Raw genomic sequence first — 22,076 nt, 5'->3', positions numbered from 1 at the left:
TCAAGCATTTGAAAGGGATACAAAAGTAGTTTAAGGCACCCCCCCCATGCCTTCTGGGAATTTATATTGTGCAGTTTGACAATGACTAAGATCCCAGACAAGTATGAATAGTATGTTTTCAATCCTGATTTATCCTGTTCTAGCTATGAAACTATGGGCAGGCTGTGTTAGGTCTCTGTGTCTCTTTTCTCCTCTATTAAAAGGGGAGAATAATGATATCTACCTCATAAATTGTTCTGCAGATTAAATGAGTTAATATTAGCTAGGTGCTTGGAACAGTGCCTGCACCATAGTAAGTAGTGAATAAAGGTTAGCTAAGGTCATGATAAAGCTCTAGGAGTCAAGGGGAAGGATTTATAAAGGCTGCAGCTGGTGGGAAGGCTGTGGTGTGGAGTGGGCATTTATTGGAGACAATTCAGGGATAGGAGGGAAGGAATGAAAGAACAAGAATTCTAGTTTGACGAAAGCATTGTGAATAAAGCCTTAGATCAGCAGAACCATTGACATTTGCATGTGATTTACTTCATGATCCAGCCTGTTCCTGCCAGGGAGTAGGGGGTTTAGAGTAGGAAGGGAGGGCGGGTGACTGACACTGGTCATAATAAAAGTAGGAGCTGGAGAGTCGGGGTGCTTTGGTTGTGGTTTCTGTCCTGGCCCTGTGGCTTTGGGCAAGTTGTCTCCTCTCTTAGGACCCCAAGTTTCCGAATCTATGAAATGAAATGGACTGTATCTGTAAAATCCCTTGCATCTCAGAAATGCTGTGACTCACATGTGAAAATGATTTCTTTGACCCCATGGTCTGTGGAATAGTGGGGGTTTCTTCAGCGCAGCGTGGGGCTCTCGGGTGTGTGTGGGGGCGGACTTGTGGTTCTGACCTCATTAGTCCCATGCTGTAAGGGAGTGGGCTGACCAGCCCATATATAGACACTCTACACTGCCTTTGCAACACTTAGCAATCACCACCACTAGAGAAATCTGGGATCTCTGCGGGTGTATTTATGAAAGGAGCCCTTGGGTATTTCACTCTCAAATTATTTAGAGTTAACTCTACTACTGTTCTCTTGAGGAGCCTTGAGTTTTATGGATACTTGCCTTGAAGTGGACCCTGAGGGCTAAGTAAGAGGGAAAGAACCATCTTTGGCCTCCTAAAAAAATTTCCCGGATTGTCTTTGTGGAGCTCACGAAACTAAAGGGAGAGGGCAGCACCAGGAACACCAGATGAAATGCGGGGAAAACCCTAACACCTTTGTGGTAGGACTCACCTGCTCAGGTCATTTTGGACAGGCACCAAACACTAGTGCTTTTGATGTTAGGGATTCCCCTGTTTCAACGTGTGTTTTAAATAACCCAGGACTCTGTATAAACGTGGAAACAGGCTTTTCAAATCCCGTACTTAGAAACCACTGGCTCTAGTACGGCATTATTTCATTTTCCCTTTTAGAAGGAACACTTGGTTTGTTCTGTTCTCACTTCCGTCCTTCCCAGTTGAGCCCCTCTGGGGCTGCACGCCGGCCTTTCCGCCATCCTTGGCCCTGCGGCGCTGCGGTGCTGGTGGTCCAGAGGAAGTTCTCTGAGATTCCTCCGCTAGTTACTCCCCCCACTTCCTCCCTCAGTTGTCCCTGGCAGGATCTTGGTCATCAGTGAAGGTACTTCTGGACTTTTATACCGGATGGATTTCACACAACGTGGTGAATTGAACAATAATTCAAAATGGAAGAGCCAAAGCAGATGGAAGCTATTTTGTCTGTATTTTGTGCCTCCAAAGTTTGGAAGGGTTTAGTGTTTTCAGAAATTGAAATCTGAAAAGAGTGACGGTTTGCCCTTGTGTTGTTTTTGGAAGATGGAGTCTCTCCTTAGGGAGCAGAGTTCCAGGAAAGGAAGGTGACGTGGGCATATGAGGATTCCAAAGCTATCACGTCCCCCTGGGTCATGGTAAATATGTCTTGCTAGTTTGTTGTTTTGTTTTTTAATTTTTTTAATCTTTATTTTTGAGAGAGAGAGAGAGAGAGAGAGAGAGCGAGCAGGGGAGGGGCAGAGAGAGAGGGAGACCCAGAATCAGTAGCAAGTTCCAGGCTCTGAGCTGTCAGCACAGAGCCCAACTCAGGGCTTGAACTCACGGACTGCGAGATCATGACCTGAACCAAAGTCAGACACTTAACCGACTGAGCCACCCAGGCACCCCAGTGCCATATTAGTTTAGAATAGAAGTTCATTGAGGGTGCAGAGTGTATCTTTGCAGTTGTATGTGGTTACAAACGGTGAATTGCATGTAAGTAATAAAAACTAGCAAATGAGGAGCCTCCCATCTTTGGCTCTCCCTGGCTGACTATTCCCCGGGGGGCCGGGGGGCGTTATGAGCATCACTCACACCACAAATATCCTGAAGAGAAAAATACCCGTGTCATGGGAGAAACTCTGTGTTGCGGAGGTTGTGAATAAAGGTCGTGAGATGGTTTGGTCTGGCCTCTTTTCAGAGCAGCAATTGATTACTGCTGTCTGTGTTGCCGTTCCTTCCAGAGCTGACCTGTCCCGGACGCAGCATAACTAACGAAGCTGCTGCAGGATGAGAAGATGGCAGCGCGGCTGCTCGCACCACCAGGCCCTGATAGTTTCAAGCCTTTCACCCCTGAGTCACTGGCAAACATCGAGAGGCGCATCGCCGAGAGCAAGCTCAAGAAGCCGCCGAAGGCTGAAGGCAGTCATCGGGAAGACGATGAGGACAGCAAGCCCAAGCCGAACAGTGACCTGGAGGCGGGGAAGAGTTTGCCTTTCATCTATGGGGACATCCCGCAAGGCCTGGTCGCAGTTCCCCTGGAGGACTTTGACCCATACTATTTGACGCAGAAAGTGAGTTAGAGGAGGCGGCCTTGCGGCTTCAGATCCCCACTTTCCCAGCAGGCTTAGGGGAGCCGGGGGAGGAAGAACTGTCCGTTTGCCAATTTGGATAAGTAGTTAACAGTTTACCTTTTGTTTTGGTTCTGGTTCGTGGGGTTTGTTCCTGGTTCAGTGTAATTGCTGCTTGGGGTCATTTGTGGGACTTGACACTCCTCAGGTCTGTTAATAAGATTTCTGTTTTTGGCTCCTGGCCAGATGAGAAAAAGATTAAAACAGATACAAACACAAAAGAGAACATAAATGAAATGGGACTACTTAACAGAGTACAAGAAAGAGGGCATAGTGAAAGATGATAGAGCCAGGTAGAATCTCTCCTCTCCACACACGCAGAATTCCGTCTTTAAACATAAAGATGATGTAACTGTTACAATATGAACCAAGCCTACTGTTATGAAGGAGATGATGGATGTGTACTCTATTGGAACTTCCTCTGCCCCTTGGTGACATTAGATCTTAGCTGCTGGGAACAGGAACAAAGGGGGTAAACTGTGCCCATGAGGAGACCAAGTCTTTGGCCTTGTTACTCAGTTGCCCGGCTTGAGACAGCACTCATTCTTACATTAGAGCCAGTTCTGTTATTCTCGCTCATAAGAAGCACGAGTGAAATAAATGCGTGTCTTCTTTTGGCCAAGAGTTTCAGACTCCTCTAACAAATATTTGACCAAACTGTGAGTTTCTTTCTCATGATTATCTTTTGAAGCAAGGCAACAGGTGGAGAAGCAAATCCCCTTGGTTAATCTGCCAGCCAACTACCTAGCCATTGCGTACTGAGGACTGACGCCAGACAGCATTCTAGGGCTCCCTCATGTGACAAATGTCATTTAAAGAATTAGATTGAAAGGTATTTCCAGATGAGGGGAGAAAAGACTGTGTATGATTACTTATTCACAAATATAAAGCTTAACTCAACTGTCTGTAGAATCAGAACTGCCTCCTAAGCTTCCCTTATCTAAATCACCCCTCAGGCTCGTAATTTGAAAGAAATTTTAGTGTCTTGGCTTAATAATGAAACAGAAGTAAGATAAGACCAATTGATCTCTTGACCTAGCTGTAGTTGTGGAGGCATTTTTGGCTCAGGATGGCAAAGGCAGTTAAGACATTGTCTACACAAGATAGTCCTTTGCTCACTTCTGTGGCAGCTCAGAGCAGCTCCGTAACTGAGAAAAGTGACAACAGTAGCCTATGTCTTCCACTGGGAATACAGGAAGTTTAAGAAACAAAGCATGATATCATGTAAATAACAGTCGACCAGAAGTGAGAAATCCTGTTTCTATGTAATTCGCCATTTTTCTGATCTACATTTCTCTTTTCTTGTATGTGTATTGTTTAAGCTGCCACAAATAGTTTATGCAAAAAGCAAGTTGTAAATAAAACAACATCCCAAAACTAGTTCATGTCCTTTTAGCAAGATGTGTCACCACTCTGGGCCTAAATTTTCTCATCTAGAACTGAGAAGTTGGACTGACTTTCTAAGGACTTCTTCAGATCTCAGGTCTGGAGCTGAGTAGTTTTCAGAAACTTTCATTGATTTCCTCAGTGACTCCTCCTTTATTTTAAGTCTGATATTGTAATCTGGGCCTTTGCCGAGTGGGGTGGATGGGTGAGGGCGGAGGCCGGCTTTAACTTTCTGGGTTAGTGAATAAGGGAACATGGAATCTTGAGCTATTTTTAGAAGAAAATTTCATTCATTGTAAAATTTTGAAATATTTTTAGAAATATTTTCTTCCACTTTCCTATCCTTGCATCCATAGTAGAGGTACAAAGCAGTGACAAATCACAGGGTTTAGGCTGTGCCTATTTAGGTGAGTTGGCCAATGGTATGACTTTTTCAGAAAGCACTCATAGCAATAAGGAGATACGTAAAGCCCTTTGGACCATGGCCTTATAGGTGGCCAAAACTATTTTGCTTTTATTTGAACTATTTGTTTTCCCAACTCAAATGCAAATTAAATCTCCCTTTCTTAAACCTGACTTGATACATGAAGAGTACAGAGAGAGAGCCCAGTTTTCCTTTGCATGCCTTTTCCCCTGGTTTCCGCCCCACTGACGCCCCTTTGCTCCCAGTGCCTCAGATTTCAGTGCCCCTAGATTGGGAGTGAGGCCTCAAAGAGAGTGGGTCTCTGGCCCTGATGGCTGTCATTCCTTCAGTAGGACAGATGCTGGATGGAGCTCCATTAGGAGACTGGCTCTTCATGGTAGGCGGTCTGACTTGAGCCTTTGGCCTCACCACAAGGGTATATAGTTGGTGGAAAAGATAACTTTAATTTTTTTTTGTAATTATTTTTTTTATCATGAACTATACCACCATGCAGAAAAGTTAAAAAAACATAAACGCATAGCTTCATGATTATCAGAAAGCAAACAAACTAACACTCATGACAAGAAAGAACATCAGTAGCACTTCAGAAGTATTAATTGTACTTTTAAGCAAGGGATTTTTTTTTAAGATTTTTTTTCCATAATATTTTATTGTCAAATTGTTTTCCATAAGTAATCTCCACACCCAACAAGGGGCTCAAACTCACAACCCCAAGATCGAGAGTCGCATGCTCTACCGACTAAGCCAGCCAGGCACCCCAAAGCAAGGCATGTTTTAGTTGATTAATAATATGCTTGCTCAAGTTTATTTGCAGATCTTCCCTGGCATTACTAATACTTCTTACTAACTAGGCCTTTCACTAGGCCAAATTAGTGAGGTCTCCTCTACAAGGAAGCACACTGGGAACTAACCCACAAATCAAAAAATCCTGAGAGTAGAAATGACTTTAAGAGGACATTCCCTTGTGTTTGTTTTTCATGGACTCCCTTAAATACTTCTTGCAAAACAGAATTTCTTTGCTAAATGGTAAATGTGGGTTTCTTTCCCTTTTCCTTATAGGCCTCCTTTTCTATCTAATTAATCATTTTTGTGGCTCTCATTGATGCTGGTATCTTATTTCCTTCCCTGTATTTTAAATTTTTTTAATGTTTTTTATTTATTTTTGAGAGACAAAGAGAGACAATGCAAGCAGGGGAGGGTCAGAGAGAGAGGGAGATACAGAATCTGAAGCAGGCTCTAGGCTCTGAGCTGTCAGCACAGAGCCCAACATGGGGCTTGAACCCACGAACCGTGAGAACATGACTTGAGCTGAAGCTGGAGGCTTAGCCGACTGAGCCACCCAGGCGCTCCCTCCTTCCCTCTATTTTAAAGGGTGAAGGAAAACTACTTCACTGTTAGTAGGGTTCTCATTTTATCCCACGGTGGGTTTCACACTCTTCCAGGGACAGAGGGACATAAACCTGTGTGTCATATTTTTCAAGACACTCTTGTACCAGCTGGCGCTGGTTTGAGCTACTTAAGGCTTTTGACAGTGTTGCCCATGTTGCATTTCACTGACTTTCCTAGCTGTCCCTGAAAATAGTCTAGATTATCCTCTCTTTGGGTGTCCTCAGACCTTCCAGTGCTACAACATTTTCTTTGCCTCTTGGTACTTTGTTCTAATGTCTCCTTTATTTGGCCTTCTTGTTTTTTCAACAGTTGCTTGCAAAAAATAGAATTCCCAGGATGTATTTATTTATTTATTTATTTGATTTTTAAATGAAGATAAGCTCTTTACCTACATGGTTAAAAAGTCAATTAAGGATATTCCGTAAAACGTCTCCCCTTTACATCTCTCCCTCATCTGCTCACTTCTGTCCCCTGAACAGGTGACCACTGTTAGTAGGGTCTTCCAAGTTTCTTTACATATATATATTCAATATCAAACAGGTATTCTGAGAAACTTGAACTCACCTAAATGCCTTTGTTCTTGGTTTTCTTTCTATTTTCTTAAGCCTATTGAAGTTTTTTTTTTTTTTTGAGGGAGAGAGAGAGAGTGAGAAGCATACAAGTGAGCATGGGAGGGGCAGAGGGAGAGAGAGAATCTTAAGCAGGCTCCACACCCAGCATGGGGCCGGATGTGAGGCTCCTTCTCATGAACGTGAGCCTGAGCCAAAATCAAGAGTCGGACACTTAACCAACTGAGCCACCCCAGCGCCCCTCTCCAGTTCTTAATAATAATAGCTTACTGAATTTCAGTGGTTGCATATATTCCAATAACTGTCCAAAGTGGGGCAGCAAGAAAGTCTATGGATTAAGTTGAAAAAGGCCTTCAGTGTTGGCTCCTACTACTTTTCCCTTTTCTTAAATTGGTAATCGCTATGTGTGTCCTTTTTGTTCACTGGGTATATCCTCTTATAAGAAATATACATATAAACAAAAATCTAATTTATAGGATGAACTGATGTCCCTTTAAATAGGGCACATTCCTATTGCATTAAAAAAAATTGTATGTTGTTTCTCAGAGTTCAGTGTATCTTCAACTCCTCTTGTCTCTTTTCCTGCAACTGGAGTCTACCTAGAATCATAGAAAATTAGAATATTGTAGCCTTAGACAGGGGGTGGTTCAGCATCCTCCTTTTATAAATTTAACAAAGTAAAGTTCTTGTCAAAAGCCGGCACAAGTGTTCGCGGTAGAGCCAGGACTAGAACCCATGCCTCCTAACTCTCAGTCTATTACAACATAGTTCAAATTCTCCACTTTCCTAATGTTTTATTCCTCGATACTCAACTTCACTGGCTCAGTCCTTCTGGAGCTAGGCAGGCAAATTTAGAGACAGGAAGAAGAACTCGCTTTTTCATCCACATCCATGGCCATCCCTGTGGTTTCATAACTCTTTTCAGGATGGGTCCAAAGTTGTGCAGTGCTTCTGAGGGGAAGGGCGGTGTTTGTATCGGCTCCAAGATTTTACCTTTCTCAAGGGAAGGAGCCGAGTCATGGAGCAGCCCTAGGCGAGCTGTGCCAGGGACTCGGGCTCAGTATCAGCACTGCTGCAACTGGTCAGCCGGACATGTAATCTAAAGGCAATTTATTTAGCCTCTCTGTATACTTTTACTTTTAAAGGGAAGATGATCTCCCACCTGTCCCCATTGACAGAATGGAAGAGTGAAAAGGGCACCTAGCTGGAAACATAAAAACTTCCACCTTAGTTCTTTCTTTGCCCCTTGTTTGCCTTTGGCTAATCACTTAAAATCTCTGGGGCTCCAGTTTCCTTACCTGTAATAAATATAAGATAAGAGTTGGACCTGTGTCTGTATCCTTCTAATTGTATTTCACGCATGTGTCTGTCGCTATTGCATGTTAGCTGTGGCAGGCTGCGCTCTGTTCCCCTGGTGTCCCCTGCCTCCTGATCTCCATTTCCTCCTCTCAGAATGTACTGTCCTTTAACTTCATGAAACTTTTGACACTTGACTCACTCGTCCAAGGCCCTCTCTCTTACAGCTTGACTTGATTCTCTGTACTAGAACTGATTCTACCTCCTAAATTCCTGTGCTGCATTAAGATCTTCAGTTCTACTTTTAAGAAGTGATTTTTAGATTTAATTCAGCTCTACTTTTAAGAAGTGGTTTTTAGATTTAATTCAGGTTAGATGTAGGAGGGCATCCTGTTCCCAGCAATGTTTACAATTTTCTCCTTACCCCCCCGCCACATGCACACATGCGTGTGCATGTATACACACACACGTGTGCACACACATATGCAGTCCCATGCGCTCTTGGCAGACAATCCTTGCTGAATCTGTTTTCACACACTTTCCAACAGGTCTGCAGAGCTGAGGCAGGCCGCTGAAGGAGAGTTTACGTCCATTAGGTGTGATTTGAAGTTTTGCTAATGAGGTGTTGCATTACCGGCTTTTGCACAATAAGGCTAGATACTCCTTTCCATTCTAAATAAAAACTACATGTTTTTAAACTTTATTTGTCCAAAAAAAATGTTCTGCAACAATATTAGAAAAACCAAACGGTGTTTGTGTTATTTTATTTACTATATCAAAGGGAGGCAAATGCTTGTGCACTAGCGGGAGGCAGGCCAGTCTTAGGGTCACGGGTTAATGATGTGCCTATATGGGGCTCTTTCCCACTCTCCAAACATCTTTCTCTAGGGGGGAAGGAATTTAGTTCCCAACTCTAGGTTTTCTTTAAAACCTTAGCAATAGGGGCGCCTGAGTGGTTCAGTCCTTTAAACATCCAACTCTTGATTTCGGCTCAAGTCATGATCTCACCATTCATGAGTTCTAGCCCTCCATTGGGCTCCACGCTAATAACACAGAACCTACTTGGGATTCTCTCCCTATCCCTCTCTCTCTGTGCCCCCTGTCAAAAATATATAAACTCTGTTAAAAACACATACACACACACACCTTAGCAATAGACCCAGTGTTGGGAAATCTGATTTATGACCCCTCCCCATCTAATTCCAGGGGATCTTGGACATGTCACTTAACCGTTCAGGGACTCAGTTTCCCTAATCTAGGAAACTAAGGTTATAGTATCGCACCTGTTTTGCCAGGTTGTTGTGATGATCTTGACTGCCCTTTACAAACCAAAACAGCCTGTCGTTCCAGCCCCGCTTCAGTTTTCTCCGTAGCCCTTAGTAACACCTGGCATATGTTTATTTGTTTATTGTTCATCCTCTTGTTCACTCATCGCTGGAGTAGTGTCTCCACTGTAGTCAGTGCTCAATCCATATCTGTTGAATAAATTGATCTTAGGAGATACACCTATGAAAACACTATGTACTTTTCTGAGTGCTTTGAACATGATATTATGATATTTTTCCTAATGAAAATTTTCCCATTTACCAAAATGAATTGAACTCCAGAGGGAAAAGAGACTAATTACCAGTGTATCTTTTCCTTTCCCAAATAATCTGTTTCCTTCAGGGGCTGAGGAAGTAGACCCTGACATTTTAAGAGATTTTCAGAGGGCTGGATGACTACTGTTAAATGCCACCAGTATTATCTCTCTTCTCGTAGAAACTTAGAATTGGAAGGAACTTTATCAAAGGTCATGGGTTAATAGCCTCCTCCTAGTGCTTGAATCTCTTCTTGGTTTATTGGTATCAAGTGTGTATTATACAAAATCACTTCCTAAATATTCTAAGTCGTCTCCTCATGTCTGTCTTTATCAAGTGTCTTGCTTCTTTCTTGGCTGTGTGACTTGTGTTACCCTCCGTGTGTTAACTGACTATGAAGGGATGAGAGAAGCTGACATTGGGATATATACTAGTTTGGGTTGCCTCATACAAGACAATCCACTTATTAAACAAATACTTCTTGAGTACTTCCTATATGTGAGGCATTGCAGGGGTGGAGCAGTCTGTTCGATTCTCTTGGGGAAACAAAGATTAGTAAAATCCATTCTTTACCCTGAAGTAGCTTATAACATGGTAGTGTATAATATGAAACTATTTTTGACAAGGGAGCCCCAGAAAGGGCCTTACTTACCTCATTGTAAGAGTAGTATTTGAATTAGGCTTTGGAGTTCAGAAAAGAGGGATAGACTGAAACATTGTAGGCAGAAAGAGCAGTGTGAGCAAAGGCTCAGAGACAAGGGTGTAGGACAGTGGAGGAGGAAGCTGAGTAGTCTGGTGTGGCTGAAATGTAAGGAAACGAGGGAGGAGCCTTGGGAGGCTGGGAAGGGAGAGCTGGAGCCAAGTCAAGGTGGACTTAGTGTTAGACCAGGAAGTTTGGTCTTCACTTGATAAATAGTACAGAACTACTGATGGTGTTGGGGATTGAGGATATGTGGCTGAAGCTGTGCTTTGGGGAGGTGAACATGGCCGTGGTACGTAGGGTGGACCAGCTGAAAAGAGAACTGGAACAGAGACCGGCCGTGGGGTAACAAGGGTCCAAACCACGATGGTGGAAGTGAAAAGTAAAGGGAGTGGATGAAGTCAAGAGTTGTTACAGAGATAAATTGATAGGGTTTGGTCATTGATTGTGGAGGTTAAGGAAAGAGTCCAGCATTCAATCATTCATTTGATAATCTGATAAATTGTTATTGAGCACTGTCTATATGCCCGGGCTCTGTTCCATGCCCTTGGGAACAAAACAGACGAGCTCTTTAAGCTCCTCTGGAAACTTAGTTTTTGTTGGGGAGACAGATAATAAATAGGTAAAGAAATTAATCTTTGCAGATAATGGTGAGTGCATTAAAGACAGTACAGTCCAGGTATATGAGACGTTGTGGTGCTCTAACTTGGTACAGAGACTAAACTTGGAGAATCCGGAAGAATCAAAGGCTACATGCTGTCTAAATATTCGGTGTCTTAAACAGGCCTTTAGCAAGCACTAAATTATAATCTTTAAAAGGACCCATAATGCCAATCTTCTGAGTTACTTAAAAGCCAGGATTGTCACTCTGTTGAGAGATTTTGCCACTCTTCGATTTTTACAAGGCAGGAGTCCAGTACGTTCAGCATCATTGTGAGTCCCAGGGACACTTGCAGGTAGAACCTAGTGTTTTCTCCGGAAAAGAGCCTTATGTCTTCTCAAGTCTTTGCGCAAGTAGCCACATTAGTGAGAAGAGACACCTTTTACCTGAATTCTAGAATGTATGTTATTAGCTAATCATCTTAGCCATAAAACTCCACTTGATTGATAGTTTTAGGAATTAGTTTCTGATAGTTTTTTCCAGGGTTGTGAAATATTTTTATTTTAATAAAAATCGACCTGTTGAATGGGATATTTAGTAATAACATTGAAATGTTGGTAGATGTCTGAAGATTACAGATGATATTGATCATCTTCTGATGATAATTAACCGTATTTTCAATCCTTCCTTCATCAAAGAGAGTAAGCCTGTGGAGTCTTTAGATAGAAGAATGTTTCTCTTACTCATTGCTCCCAAATTCATATGAGTTGTAAATTCTTGACATATGACCCTATTTGACAGAATTCAAGATTAGGATTGCCCCCTTATATGACAATTTCTGCCACCTCTGGATCTAGCAGTGAATGTTCAGGGTAAGCTCTGAAGAGGCACTTCTGTTCCAGACACTTTGTTGAGGCTACACACTTTGGCCCGTGGGATCAAGTTTGAATGAAAGATTCCCCCAATTTGAGAGGACGAGATCCCCTGTCTGCCATTCAAGGTCAGTCTCCGTCCAGGCTTCCTGGCTTTCTTTAGAACTGCCCTCTCCCAGCTTTCCTCTCACTGTTCTGCATTGTCCATCTTTCCCTTTTCATACATGATCCTTCCCCTCAGCCTTTAAACACCGTCAAACCCTCTCACATTGTAATGAGCCCTCACTTGACCCCACATCCCCAGCTAATCTAACCTCTCTTCTCCTGTCATTGAAACTTTCAAAGTAAAGTGGCCTTTACTCAGCATCACCACCCACAAACCTCCCACCCATTCCGCACCCTTGCAGCCCAACTCTACATCCTCCCTCTCTGCTGGCATTCTTAAGATAAGATCCTCTGTGATGTCAAATTGCCAAATTTATCGGATGTTGTTTTACTTCTTATCCCACCAGAGCTCTGTGCTGTGTTTGATACTGTTGATTACCCCCCGGTTCTTGCAGCTCTTTCTTTACTTCCTTGGCTTAATTCTCCTTATATCTCAGACTACTCCTTCTCTTCCATTTCCCCCTCCTCTCCCTTAAATGCTGGTGTTCTCCCAGGTTCCGTACCTGGAACACTCTCCCGGGGTGATGTCACCCATTCTCTCAATACTCTTGAAACCGTATTTCCAGCCTAGAACACTCCTTAATATTCAACACCTTGCCAGGTGTCTCTGTCTGGGTTTTCTGCAGGTAACTCAGTATGTTCAACATTGAACACCTTTCTCCCCTCAAACCCGCTGCTTTCATCTGCTCTTTTGGTGGATGACACCAGCTAAATTCTGGTTATCATTATCAGTTCCCCAATTTTCTGCGCTCCTTACGGGTTACCAATATTAGGGAGCTGTCAGTAGAATGTTGCATATTTTATGAGTAAGAAAATATTGTGGCTCGAAATCTTAATTGTTCACATTTCCTCACTAGTGTATGGTAGAGCCAGATTTCAGAGTTCAGATTTAATATTCATGGTCTTTCTACCATACTGTGCTGTCTCTATAGAGTATATTACAGGCTGAGGTTTTGTTTTCTGATATCATTCTGATTTAATTTTCTGTCATTTTACATTGCCACAATATGAAGTTAGTATATGGTGTTTGGGGTATTTTTTTTTAGAGTATTTGTTTATTTCATCTGTGGCATGGTATCTTAAGACGCAGAAAAGATGAGAAGACTTTTCAAACTAAAATGAATAATTCTTATGGGAGGATGAGCTAAAGGGTGGAAAATTTCAATCAGACACCTAGCAGAAAGTAGTGTAAAGTTATGGGTTAGTTGTATAGTTAGTATATATCATTTCCTCCTGTCTAAGAGATTCATTTATACATTCGGTAAACGCATATGAATTCTCTACCTTGTGCCCAATGGGCATCGTACTGTCCACTCTGCTTGCTGAGCTGAGAAACAGTGGCTGGAAGTAATAGCCCTGCTTTTAAGGATCTCAGGGTACAATGAGAGACAGAGATGTATAAACAAAATTGCAGTGCTACGTTGACTGCTCTATTAGGAGTACGTGCCGAATGGAGACTCCTGGGAAGGAAGGATAATTCTGTTCGAGACAGTTGAATGGGGCCATCTTCAGAAAGGAGGGAATAGCTAAGCTGGACCTTAAAGTATTAAAATACGGTTTTAAAAAAATCCACCTGTTAGAAAAGAGAAGAAAGAGTAGTTGGGGCATAAAGACCAGTGCATGAAAAGGCAGAGAGGCATGGGAAAGGCTGAACTGTTTCACCAGTCAGTTGAGTTGTGACTAGAGCATGGGGTGTGGTTTGCTAAGACAGGAGCCAGAAGTGGAGAGGCGGGTTGGGTCCCGGCATGTGCATACGAAGCAGTTTTTATTTTCTCCTTCTTCCAAGTTCCTAGGTCTGACATAATACGCATTAGGGCCTGTTTTGAGCCTGTGCAGCCGTACACGTGACTCCCAATGACTCTGGATACTTGGCCTAGCTTATCCTACCGGCTTGTGCCAAGTGTGGGAAAACCAGCTAATGTGACCGTTAGTCCTTAGACTCCACTTTTTTGTTGTTGTTGTTTATTTATTTTTGAGAGACAGAGTGCGAATAAGATAAGGCAGAGAGGGAGGGAATCTGAAGCAGGCTCCACACTGTCAGCACAGAGCCTAATGCAGGGCTTAAACCCACAAACTGTGAGATCACAACCTGAGCTAAAGTTGGACACTTAACCAACTGAGCCACCGAGGTGCCCCTCTCCTTTTTTTTTTTTAAAGTGTATTTATTTATTTAAGAGAGAGAGAGAGAGAGAGAGAGAGAGCGTGTGTCTACATATACATACTAGCATGGGGAAGGAGCAGAGGGAGGAGGGGGAAGATCTCAGTGAGGCTCCACACAGTAAGAGCCCTTGATGTGGGGCTCAAACTTCAGATCATGACCTGAGCTGAAATCAAGAGTCAGATGCTTAGCCGACTGAGCCATCCAGGCGCCCCATGCCCTTAAAGTCTCCTGACGGCCAGCCCGTGTCTGCAGCCAACGAGCAGGAGTGTCAGTGGCAGGTCACGTTTATATGTGTTTACTCTGGGCCAGGTAAAGCCTCTATAGAAACCACTCCACTGCTTTCTGAGAGAGAAGAGAACAAGAATACAGAATATTCTGGATTATGAATACAGCGACTAGAGGAGTTAATATGCATTTTGCTTTACCCCAGAGCCACTGCAGTCTGGGTCCCTGGAGGGGGAGGGGCTAAGGGGGAGGAGAGGAAAGGCCAGCTCCTGTTGGAGGGCAGTGAGGAAGAGTGGCCAAGTCGGAGCTGGGAGCCGCTGGCCGTGGGGAGCGGCATCGCGCTGGCTCAGTGCTGGAGCGGGCACGCAGCACTGCTCTTCTGCCAGGTACGGCTTCCTGCAACCGGGACATGGGCGGGCAGGGTGTCCACCACTCCAAATGTGGCTTGGAGGCCACGAGGTTACAAGGTCAAAACCAAATGAGAAAGTGTATGCAGAAGCTCCGGAAATCAGGGCGGCCACAGATGTGGCACCGGCATTGCCTTCATCTGCCTTAACTTGGGGAGAAAGGCCATCACCAGCTGCTGGGACCTCTGAGGCATATGCAGGAGGCATTGCTTTTTGCCAGAGTTAAAGGTATTAAGTAGGAGAGATTCCTTCATTGACCCAAAGATCGGACCAGATGACTCGGGGTGGTGAAAAGAGTTGAGGGCCAGACGCCAGGAGGCCTGGGCCCTAGGAGCCCTCCGCTCTGTGGGGTCGGTGTGCACAGAGCTCTCTCTGCTTGGTTTCTTGTCTGTAAAGTGAGGAGCTGAATTATTCTGAAGCTTTTTAGAATTGCTACATGGTATGACAATTAAGAATGGAGGCTCTGGAGTTAGATTGCCTCCATTTAATCCTAAGTTTTGCCACTTATTAAATAATTCTGTGGTCTTGGGAAAGTTCCTTGACCTTTCCACCTCCATTTCATCATCTGTAAAATAGTACTTACCCATTGCTATGTGACAGATGCTGTGTGAGGCGTCTTAGTAGGGTGCCTGCCACATGGTAACTGCTTAATGCATGTTCAGTGTTACTCTTCACATAAGCTCGTAAGTACAATTATCGGTGGCCAAAAGCAATAAAAACATAAATATGGGATTTAGAGGTCTCTCTTGCTCAATCCTCAGTATAGTGGAATAGAGACTTGGAAGATGAGGGCTCTAATTATCCATAGTTCAAACAGAAGTACAAGCCTAAAGGAAAAACAGAACTTGCCCGTGTCTCATGTCCTGCTTTAGTTCAGTATTTCTAAAAGCAGCTTAATACCAGGACACAGGTACTGAGGGGATTCAGGCCAGCTGTGCCTTTGCTGGAGGCTTCCCTGAGGCACATTGGGACTAAAGTTGTGATTTCACTTGAGGGGCCCACTAAAGCAGATTAGGATTAAGAAAGGCATCTGGGGGCGCCTGGGTGGCTCAGTCAGTTAAGCGTCCGACTTCGGCTCAGGTCATGATCTCATGGTTTGTGGGTTTGAGCCCTGCGTCAGGCTCTGTGCTAGCAGCACAGATTCTGTGTCTCCCTCTTTCTCTGCCCCTCCCCTACTCATCCTGTGTTTCTCCCTGTCTCAATCATAAATAAACATTAAAAAAATTTTTTTAATTAAAAAAAAAAGCCATCTGGACTCTTTTCAATATGATATAGTCATTTTGACGGTCATTTATTTCCAAACAGCATCCTGGTCTGAAGTAGAAGCTATTTATTTTTTAAAATTTTTATTTATTTTTGAGAAAGACAGAGACAGGAAATGAGCGGGGAGGGGCAGAGAGAAAGAGAGAGGGAGACACAGAATCCGAAGCAGTCTCCAGGCTCTGAGCTGTCAGCCCAGAGCATGACTTGGGGCTCGAACCCACAAACTGTGAGATCATGACGTGAACCAGAGTTGGATGTTTAACCGACTAAGAGCCACCCAGGCGCCCCTAGAACCTGATTAGATTCAGCATTATATTTAACCTTATTAAAACAGGGAAGCTTTGAGAGGCTATGAGAAGACATTTGCTTGTTGCCTGCCATATTGGCTCTGTAGCTAGTTACTCGGAAGTGAACGCCCAGCTGCCGTTGACTAGTGGACACCTGACTACTGCCATTACTACTACTCGGGCTGCCCTGCAGATCAGCTGTATTTGTATTATTATTGGATAGAAGACCACTCTGTGCATGTACACTCTAAGAGCAGTGACAGAGAGGATTTGCCCCTGCTAGAAGTTACCAGGACTAACAGTTTGTAGTTAGACAGGAAGCGCTAACAACTGCTGTCAGTCCAACTAACCCTGGTACAGAAGGGTTACATAGGTCTGGGAGAATAAGGTGTCTATATTAGATTTAGGCAGACAAGAATGTAAGGCTAGAGAAGTCAGCTAAAAACAAGAGGGTTGGGCAGTTCCAGAGATCAGAACAGTTAACCTCTTGGACTTAAACTCTGGGAGACAGTCATGAGTCAGCTGTAGCTAGATAGACTCAAATGACGGTTCCCAGCCGCCCTCCTGCTGGCTCAATCTCTGAGCCCCTCGGTATTCATTACTGCCAGCTCACCAGTACCTGCACATTACCTTTGCTCTAATTGAGATGATGACCTCACAGGAGAGGGAGAACTTGGTTGAGTGGAGAGCCACTCTCCTGGGCCGCGAGTCCCACAGCCAACCCAGGGCCAGATAAGGAACCTGTCTCTCTAAGCAGCTTTCTGTTCTGTGAGGTAGTCCAGCCTGCACTGAGCACTCTTCTCTCTAACGCCCTTTCATATTTGTGCATCCATTATTATTTTGATCTATACTTTTTGTGTGATTAAAAAAGTTAGTCTGATCCTGGGGTGAGAGTGAGGAAACGCTAATCAATCGGCTGCGCCGCAGGGCTTTGGTGACTGCTTATGCTCATCGTGTTGCATTTGCAGTATGCCAGGATTTGTGTGGCATGTGTAGGAATGTGCTCATAGCTGGTCTTGCACAGTGTCCCTTCCCCTTACCATAGGCCCCGAAGAGAATACATCTTAGCCTGAACTAGCGATGGTAAAGCTCCTCTGTCCTGCGCGCCAAGCCCCACGTTGCTAATTGGAAATGAAAAGCCTGTGCTTTTCAGAAGGTTCATTTTATGCCGGCATGACACAGTTATTAATACTTCATGCCATAACTTGTTAAGAGCTGTTCTACTGCTCTTAATGGCCCTTGTGTTCAAACGCATTCAGCGGCTGTTTTTATAAACTGCTATTTCCCCTTGGGCAGTAAACCACAATTCAATTTCAATTTCCCCTTTAACTCATTTACTTCACAAAGATCTAATTTAAGACAGATTAGGCAAAATATGATTGGACTTCATGGACACCGAGTTATTCTTTGCTTAAGATGTATTCTTGTAAGAATCCAAAGCCTGCTGTCCTTTCCACTCCTCTTGGGCTTTGAAGAATCCAGCGTTTGAACAAGGGACGAATCTCCTTTTCTGGGTTCTCATCAGCAGTGTAATGATGATTACTGAGATTTTATTAACCGTGCATGGGGCATGCTTTAAATATATGCATTTTTAGTCAGCCCATCACTAGTCATGCCGGTTCATTTTCTCTCTGTCCTGCCAAGAGCAGGGCACGAAAGCCTGGCAGATAGGGCAGGGAATGCGGCCTGTGGTGCAGCTCTGCTGTGGGGCTGCTCCACGCTGCCCCCTGCCCACATCAGTGTAGTTCTCAGGATAATATCAGACGCTGTTGACCCTGAACTTGACAAGAGTATCCCATGAAGGAGCAAAATAACCAATTCAGGAGAGTTCTACCAAGATGTAATTGTGAAAGAATAAATAATAATAGGCTTCCTCCTCAAAAGTATGGCCTGCTGCTTTGGTGCACTTAATCTTGGATGCTTCTGCGTATTTTCTAAGTCATAGAGTCACAGATGTCAGAGCAGGGAAGGACCTGGCCATGCCCATCAGGCAGCCCTCTCTCTCATATTATAGACAAGGAAAATGAGATCCAGAGAGATGCAGTCCTGGCCATACAGCTAGGTAGGGGCAGTTGAAGCGGGAGAACCTAAGTGTTTTAAAGACCAGTGTTTGGAAACCCCACTGTTTTAGGGACCTGGCAGGTGACCTGGTGGTTCCCAAAATCCTGGTGAGCACAGATTCCTCTGCCTCTCATTGAATCAGAACTGCTGGGATGGGACTTGTGAATCTGCATTTTTTTTAAAAAGCTACTCACATTATTCCTGTGCAGCCAGTCTGGCCTCGGTCTGGGACTGGTGTTAGTGTAGACCAGGGATCAGTCGCTTGTGCCCAATGGGTCACATCGTCTCTGCCATCTGTTGTGTGGCCCATGAGTTCACAAGGGTCTGTACATTTTTAAGTGGTTACAGAACAGTCAAAAGTCAAAATACGTTGTGATGTGTGAAAATTACATGAAATTTGCATTTCCTTGTCCATAAATAAAGTCTTATTGGAACACAGCCACTCTTACTTGTTTACATATTGTCCGAGTTTACTTTTACACCACAGGGGCAAGGTTGAGTTGACTGCATGGCCCACAGAGCTTACAGTATTTACTGTGTGGCTCCTTACAAGAGAAATTTGCTCACCCCTGATATATACTGTTCTGTTTCTCATGTAAGCACCGCATGGACCCATGTCAAAAGGGAGATTCCTAAGCTTCAAGAACTTGTCTTAGTCCAAACACCACCTTGTTTTATGCTAAACTGCATATAAATTAAGTATACATGAATCTAGTTATTTAACAAAAAATATGTCTTATTGTAATACAACTTGCTTCTTGAAGTATGGAGGATTCCTCTTCATTTTAGGAAGTTTAGTGTGGATTATATGGTTGTTTCTCTTTGAATAGAAAAAAATACCTGATGACCTATCTTTATTCTATGTGCAGTATTCAGTACCTAAATTAATTATGAGATTTCTACTTCACACATAAAACATTCTTAGTAATGCCTGTATACCTGTAAAGTCATAGTTTTAAAAGCCACTGAAGATCCCTGCTTTCTTCGCCTATTCTTACTAGCTCTGGATCCCAACTGCCGCCTGGGTTTTCTTCATCCAAGGCTAACAGTTTCAGTTTCTTACTGTCTTCCTTTCCTTTTGCCTTTTCTTCTTGTCCCTCACCTCACACATACAAGCATTTGTGCATCAGTCAGGCAGCAGAGAGTTATTAACATGCAGATGCTGACTCTGCGATCAGTGGTACCTCGAGACCTGTCTTTCGACCACGACCAAACTAAACGACAAGAGAGATGGAAGGTGCAGCGTACGTGACTTTTAAAAGTCCTCTTCCCTACCTCCTTCTAAGGCAGGTGGGTGAGTTCGTCAAGGCCTGGGCTGGTGGTTTTTAGATCCTGAGACTTGGGCCAGCGCGTCTTCCATTGCTGCTTAACTTTTCTGTAGCGTACCCCAGGGGCTCAGATTTCTCATTCACTGGAGAGTCCGTCCCCCACACCGGTGTCATTCCCTGCCAGATTGCCACTAAACTGCCTCTCAGTCTGGCACTGTGGCAGCTGTAAAAGAGGCTCTAAACTTGGCATAATATACTCCTCTGGGCTGCGTGACCTTTGATAGGTGGTGTGCCTCTCCTGAGCTTTTGTAAAATGCATAGAGGATAATAATCCCTCCTTCAACCATACTTCACGGGAATATTATGAGGTTGAATGGGGAGGTTTTTTCAAAGGCTTGGCATTTTCATAGAGGGAGTTGCTATAGAAACAGAGGCATACAAGTTTTTCAGAGAGGGGCTTTCGGGAAAGACCCGGGGGTCTTTGTTCCTTTGGGTAGCCAAAATATGGACGACCCGGCCTTTGACCTGTTTTCAGCCTAGCCCTGGGTCTACTGCTTCCTCCTGCTTTTACGATTGGGCTTCCCTGCCCCGTGCCCGCCGCAGCCAGTGCCCTCTAGTAGCAGGAAGAACGTCACTGCAGTGTGCTCTCACTCACTAGAGATGATGAACTGAGCATTTCCAGAATGTATGTGGCTCAATCCCAGCACTGCGTTTCTACTTGGGAAAGAAGGGCTTGACTACCAGATTAGGAAAGGAAAGAATAGAAGATGAGAAAAAAGGATCTTTAAAAAAAAAAAAAATCTCTCAGCAGCTGTTTATTGGGAGTGTGTGGCATGGGTTGAGCGTTCCTCTGGAACCGTGGGAGGAAGTGTGAGATTGATTCCTGCCCTCTAGTTTCAGGCGTAAACTGTAGGGGGAGGGCATAGGGAAAGAGCCAACGATGAAGATGTAGAGTGGAATGAAAGGCACAAAATCCAAGCTTGAAAAGAAGCTCAGAAGGGGCGCCTGGGTGGCCCAGTCAGCTAAACGTTCAGCTCCACCTCAGGTCATGGTCTCATGGTTTGTGAGTTTGAGCCCTGCGTTAGGCTTCACACTGACAGTGCAGAGCCTGCTTGGAATTCTCTCCTCCTCTCTCTGCCCTTCCCCCACTTGTGTGCTCGCTCGCTCGCTCTCTCTCTCTCTCTTGAAATAAATAAACTTAAAAAAAAAGTTCAGAAAAGTGAGAGCTCAGAGTCATTGGGAATATTTTGTTAAAAAGTGGGACCTTAGAATGAAATTCAAAATCATGCCTTCTCTCTGGGAAGAGGGGATGTATTTGGAGAGTGTGCAGGAAGGAGCAGTGTCGGTAAGGCCTTAGCTCTTCAGCTTCTGATGGGTACGTAGATAGACGAAGTGTATCATTCTTTAGGCCTTTTTATATGTCCTACACTTCTTAAAATGGTTGATTGTTTTGTTTTGTTGCTGTGGTGTTTTTTACTGAGATAGCATTCACAACCTAGACAGTTCACCATTTTAAAGTATGCATATCATTGGTTTCCTGTTCACAGGCTGTACAGTTGTCACCACTATCTAATTCCAGAACATTCTTATCACCTCAGTGAAATCCATTAGCAGTGACTCCCCCAATCCCCTCTCCATCCAGCCCAAGGCAGCCACGGACCAACTTTCTGTCATAGATCTGCCTGTACTGGACATTTCATATAAATAGAATCCTACAATATATGGCCTTTTGTGTGTGAATTCTCTTCAGGATTTTCAAGGTTCACCCATGTTGTGGCATGTATAATCTGCAATTTCTTTCTTTCTGTCCTATTTTTCCTGGGCGCAGATGTCTTTAGTTTCCAAAAAGCTCCTTAAACCACTCTGAAGTTCAAAATGGGTTAGGAACCACTTTTAACTATTACTATTCTTAATTCAACTATTTGGTGTGGAATAAAGCTGATTTTTAAAAATTTACCAATAACAGCTTACTGGACACTCTTCAGGTAATAATGTATGTATTTTTATTGTGGTAAAATAGATGTAACATAAAATTTATCATTTTAACTATTTTTTCATTTAAATTTTTTAAAGTTTCTTTATTGGGGGGACTGGCTAGCTCAGTCAGTTAAGCATCCAACTTCAGTTCAGGTCATGATCTCACCATTCCTGAGTTCAAGCCCCACATTGGTCTTTGTGCTGATAGCTAAGAGCCTGGAATCCGCTTTGGATTTTGTCTCCCTCTCTCTCTCTGCCCCTTGCACACACTTTCTCTCTCTCTCAAAAATAAATAAACATCAACATCACTCATCATCAGGGAAACACAAATCAAAACCACACTGAGATACCACCTCACGCCAGTCAGAGTGGCTAAAATGAACAAATCAAGAGACTATAGATGCTGGTGAGGATGTGGAGAGACGGGCACCCTCTTACACTGTTGGTGGCAATATAAACTGGTGCAGCCGCTCTGGAAAGCAGTGTGGAGGTTCCTCAAAAAACTATCCATAGAACTCCCTTATGACCCAGCAATAGCATT

General features: G+C 43.8%; 1 protein-coding gene across 1 annotated transcript in view; it reads left to right on the top strand.

Moving 5' to 3' along the window:
- The window catches only part of SCN8A (sodium voltage-gated channel alpha subunit 8), a 178,931-nt gene that overhangs the window by 58,584 nt on the left and 98,271 nt on the right, over positions 1-22,076 (top strand). The window contains exon 2 of the mRNA XM_029955498.1: positions 2,518-2,847. Coding sequence (XP_029811358.1) covers positions 2,572-2,847 — 276 coding nt within the window. The 5' untranslated portion in view covers positions 2,518-2,571. The remainder of the gene's footprint in view (positions 1-2,517; positions 2,848-22,076) is intronic.

The sequence above is a fragment of the Suricata suricatta genome, chromosome 10 (assembly GCF_006229205.1).
Source record: "Suricata suricatta isolate VVHF042 chromosome 10, meerkat_22Aug2017_6uvM2_HiC, whole genome shotgun sequence".
NCBI lineage: Eukaryota > Metazoa > Chordata > Mammalia > Carnivora > Herpestidae > Suricata > Suricata suricatta.
The sequence above is the reverse complement of the archived record's forward strand: the minus strand, read 5'-3'. Positions and strand labels throughout refer to the sequence as shown.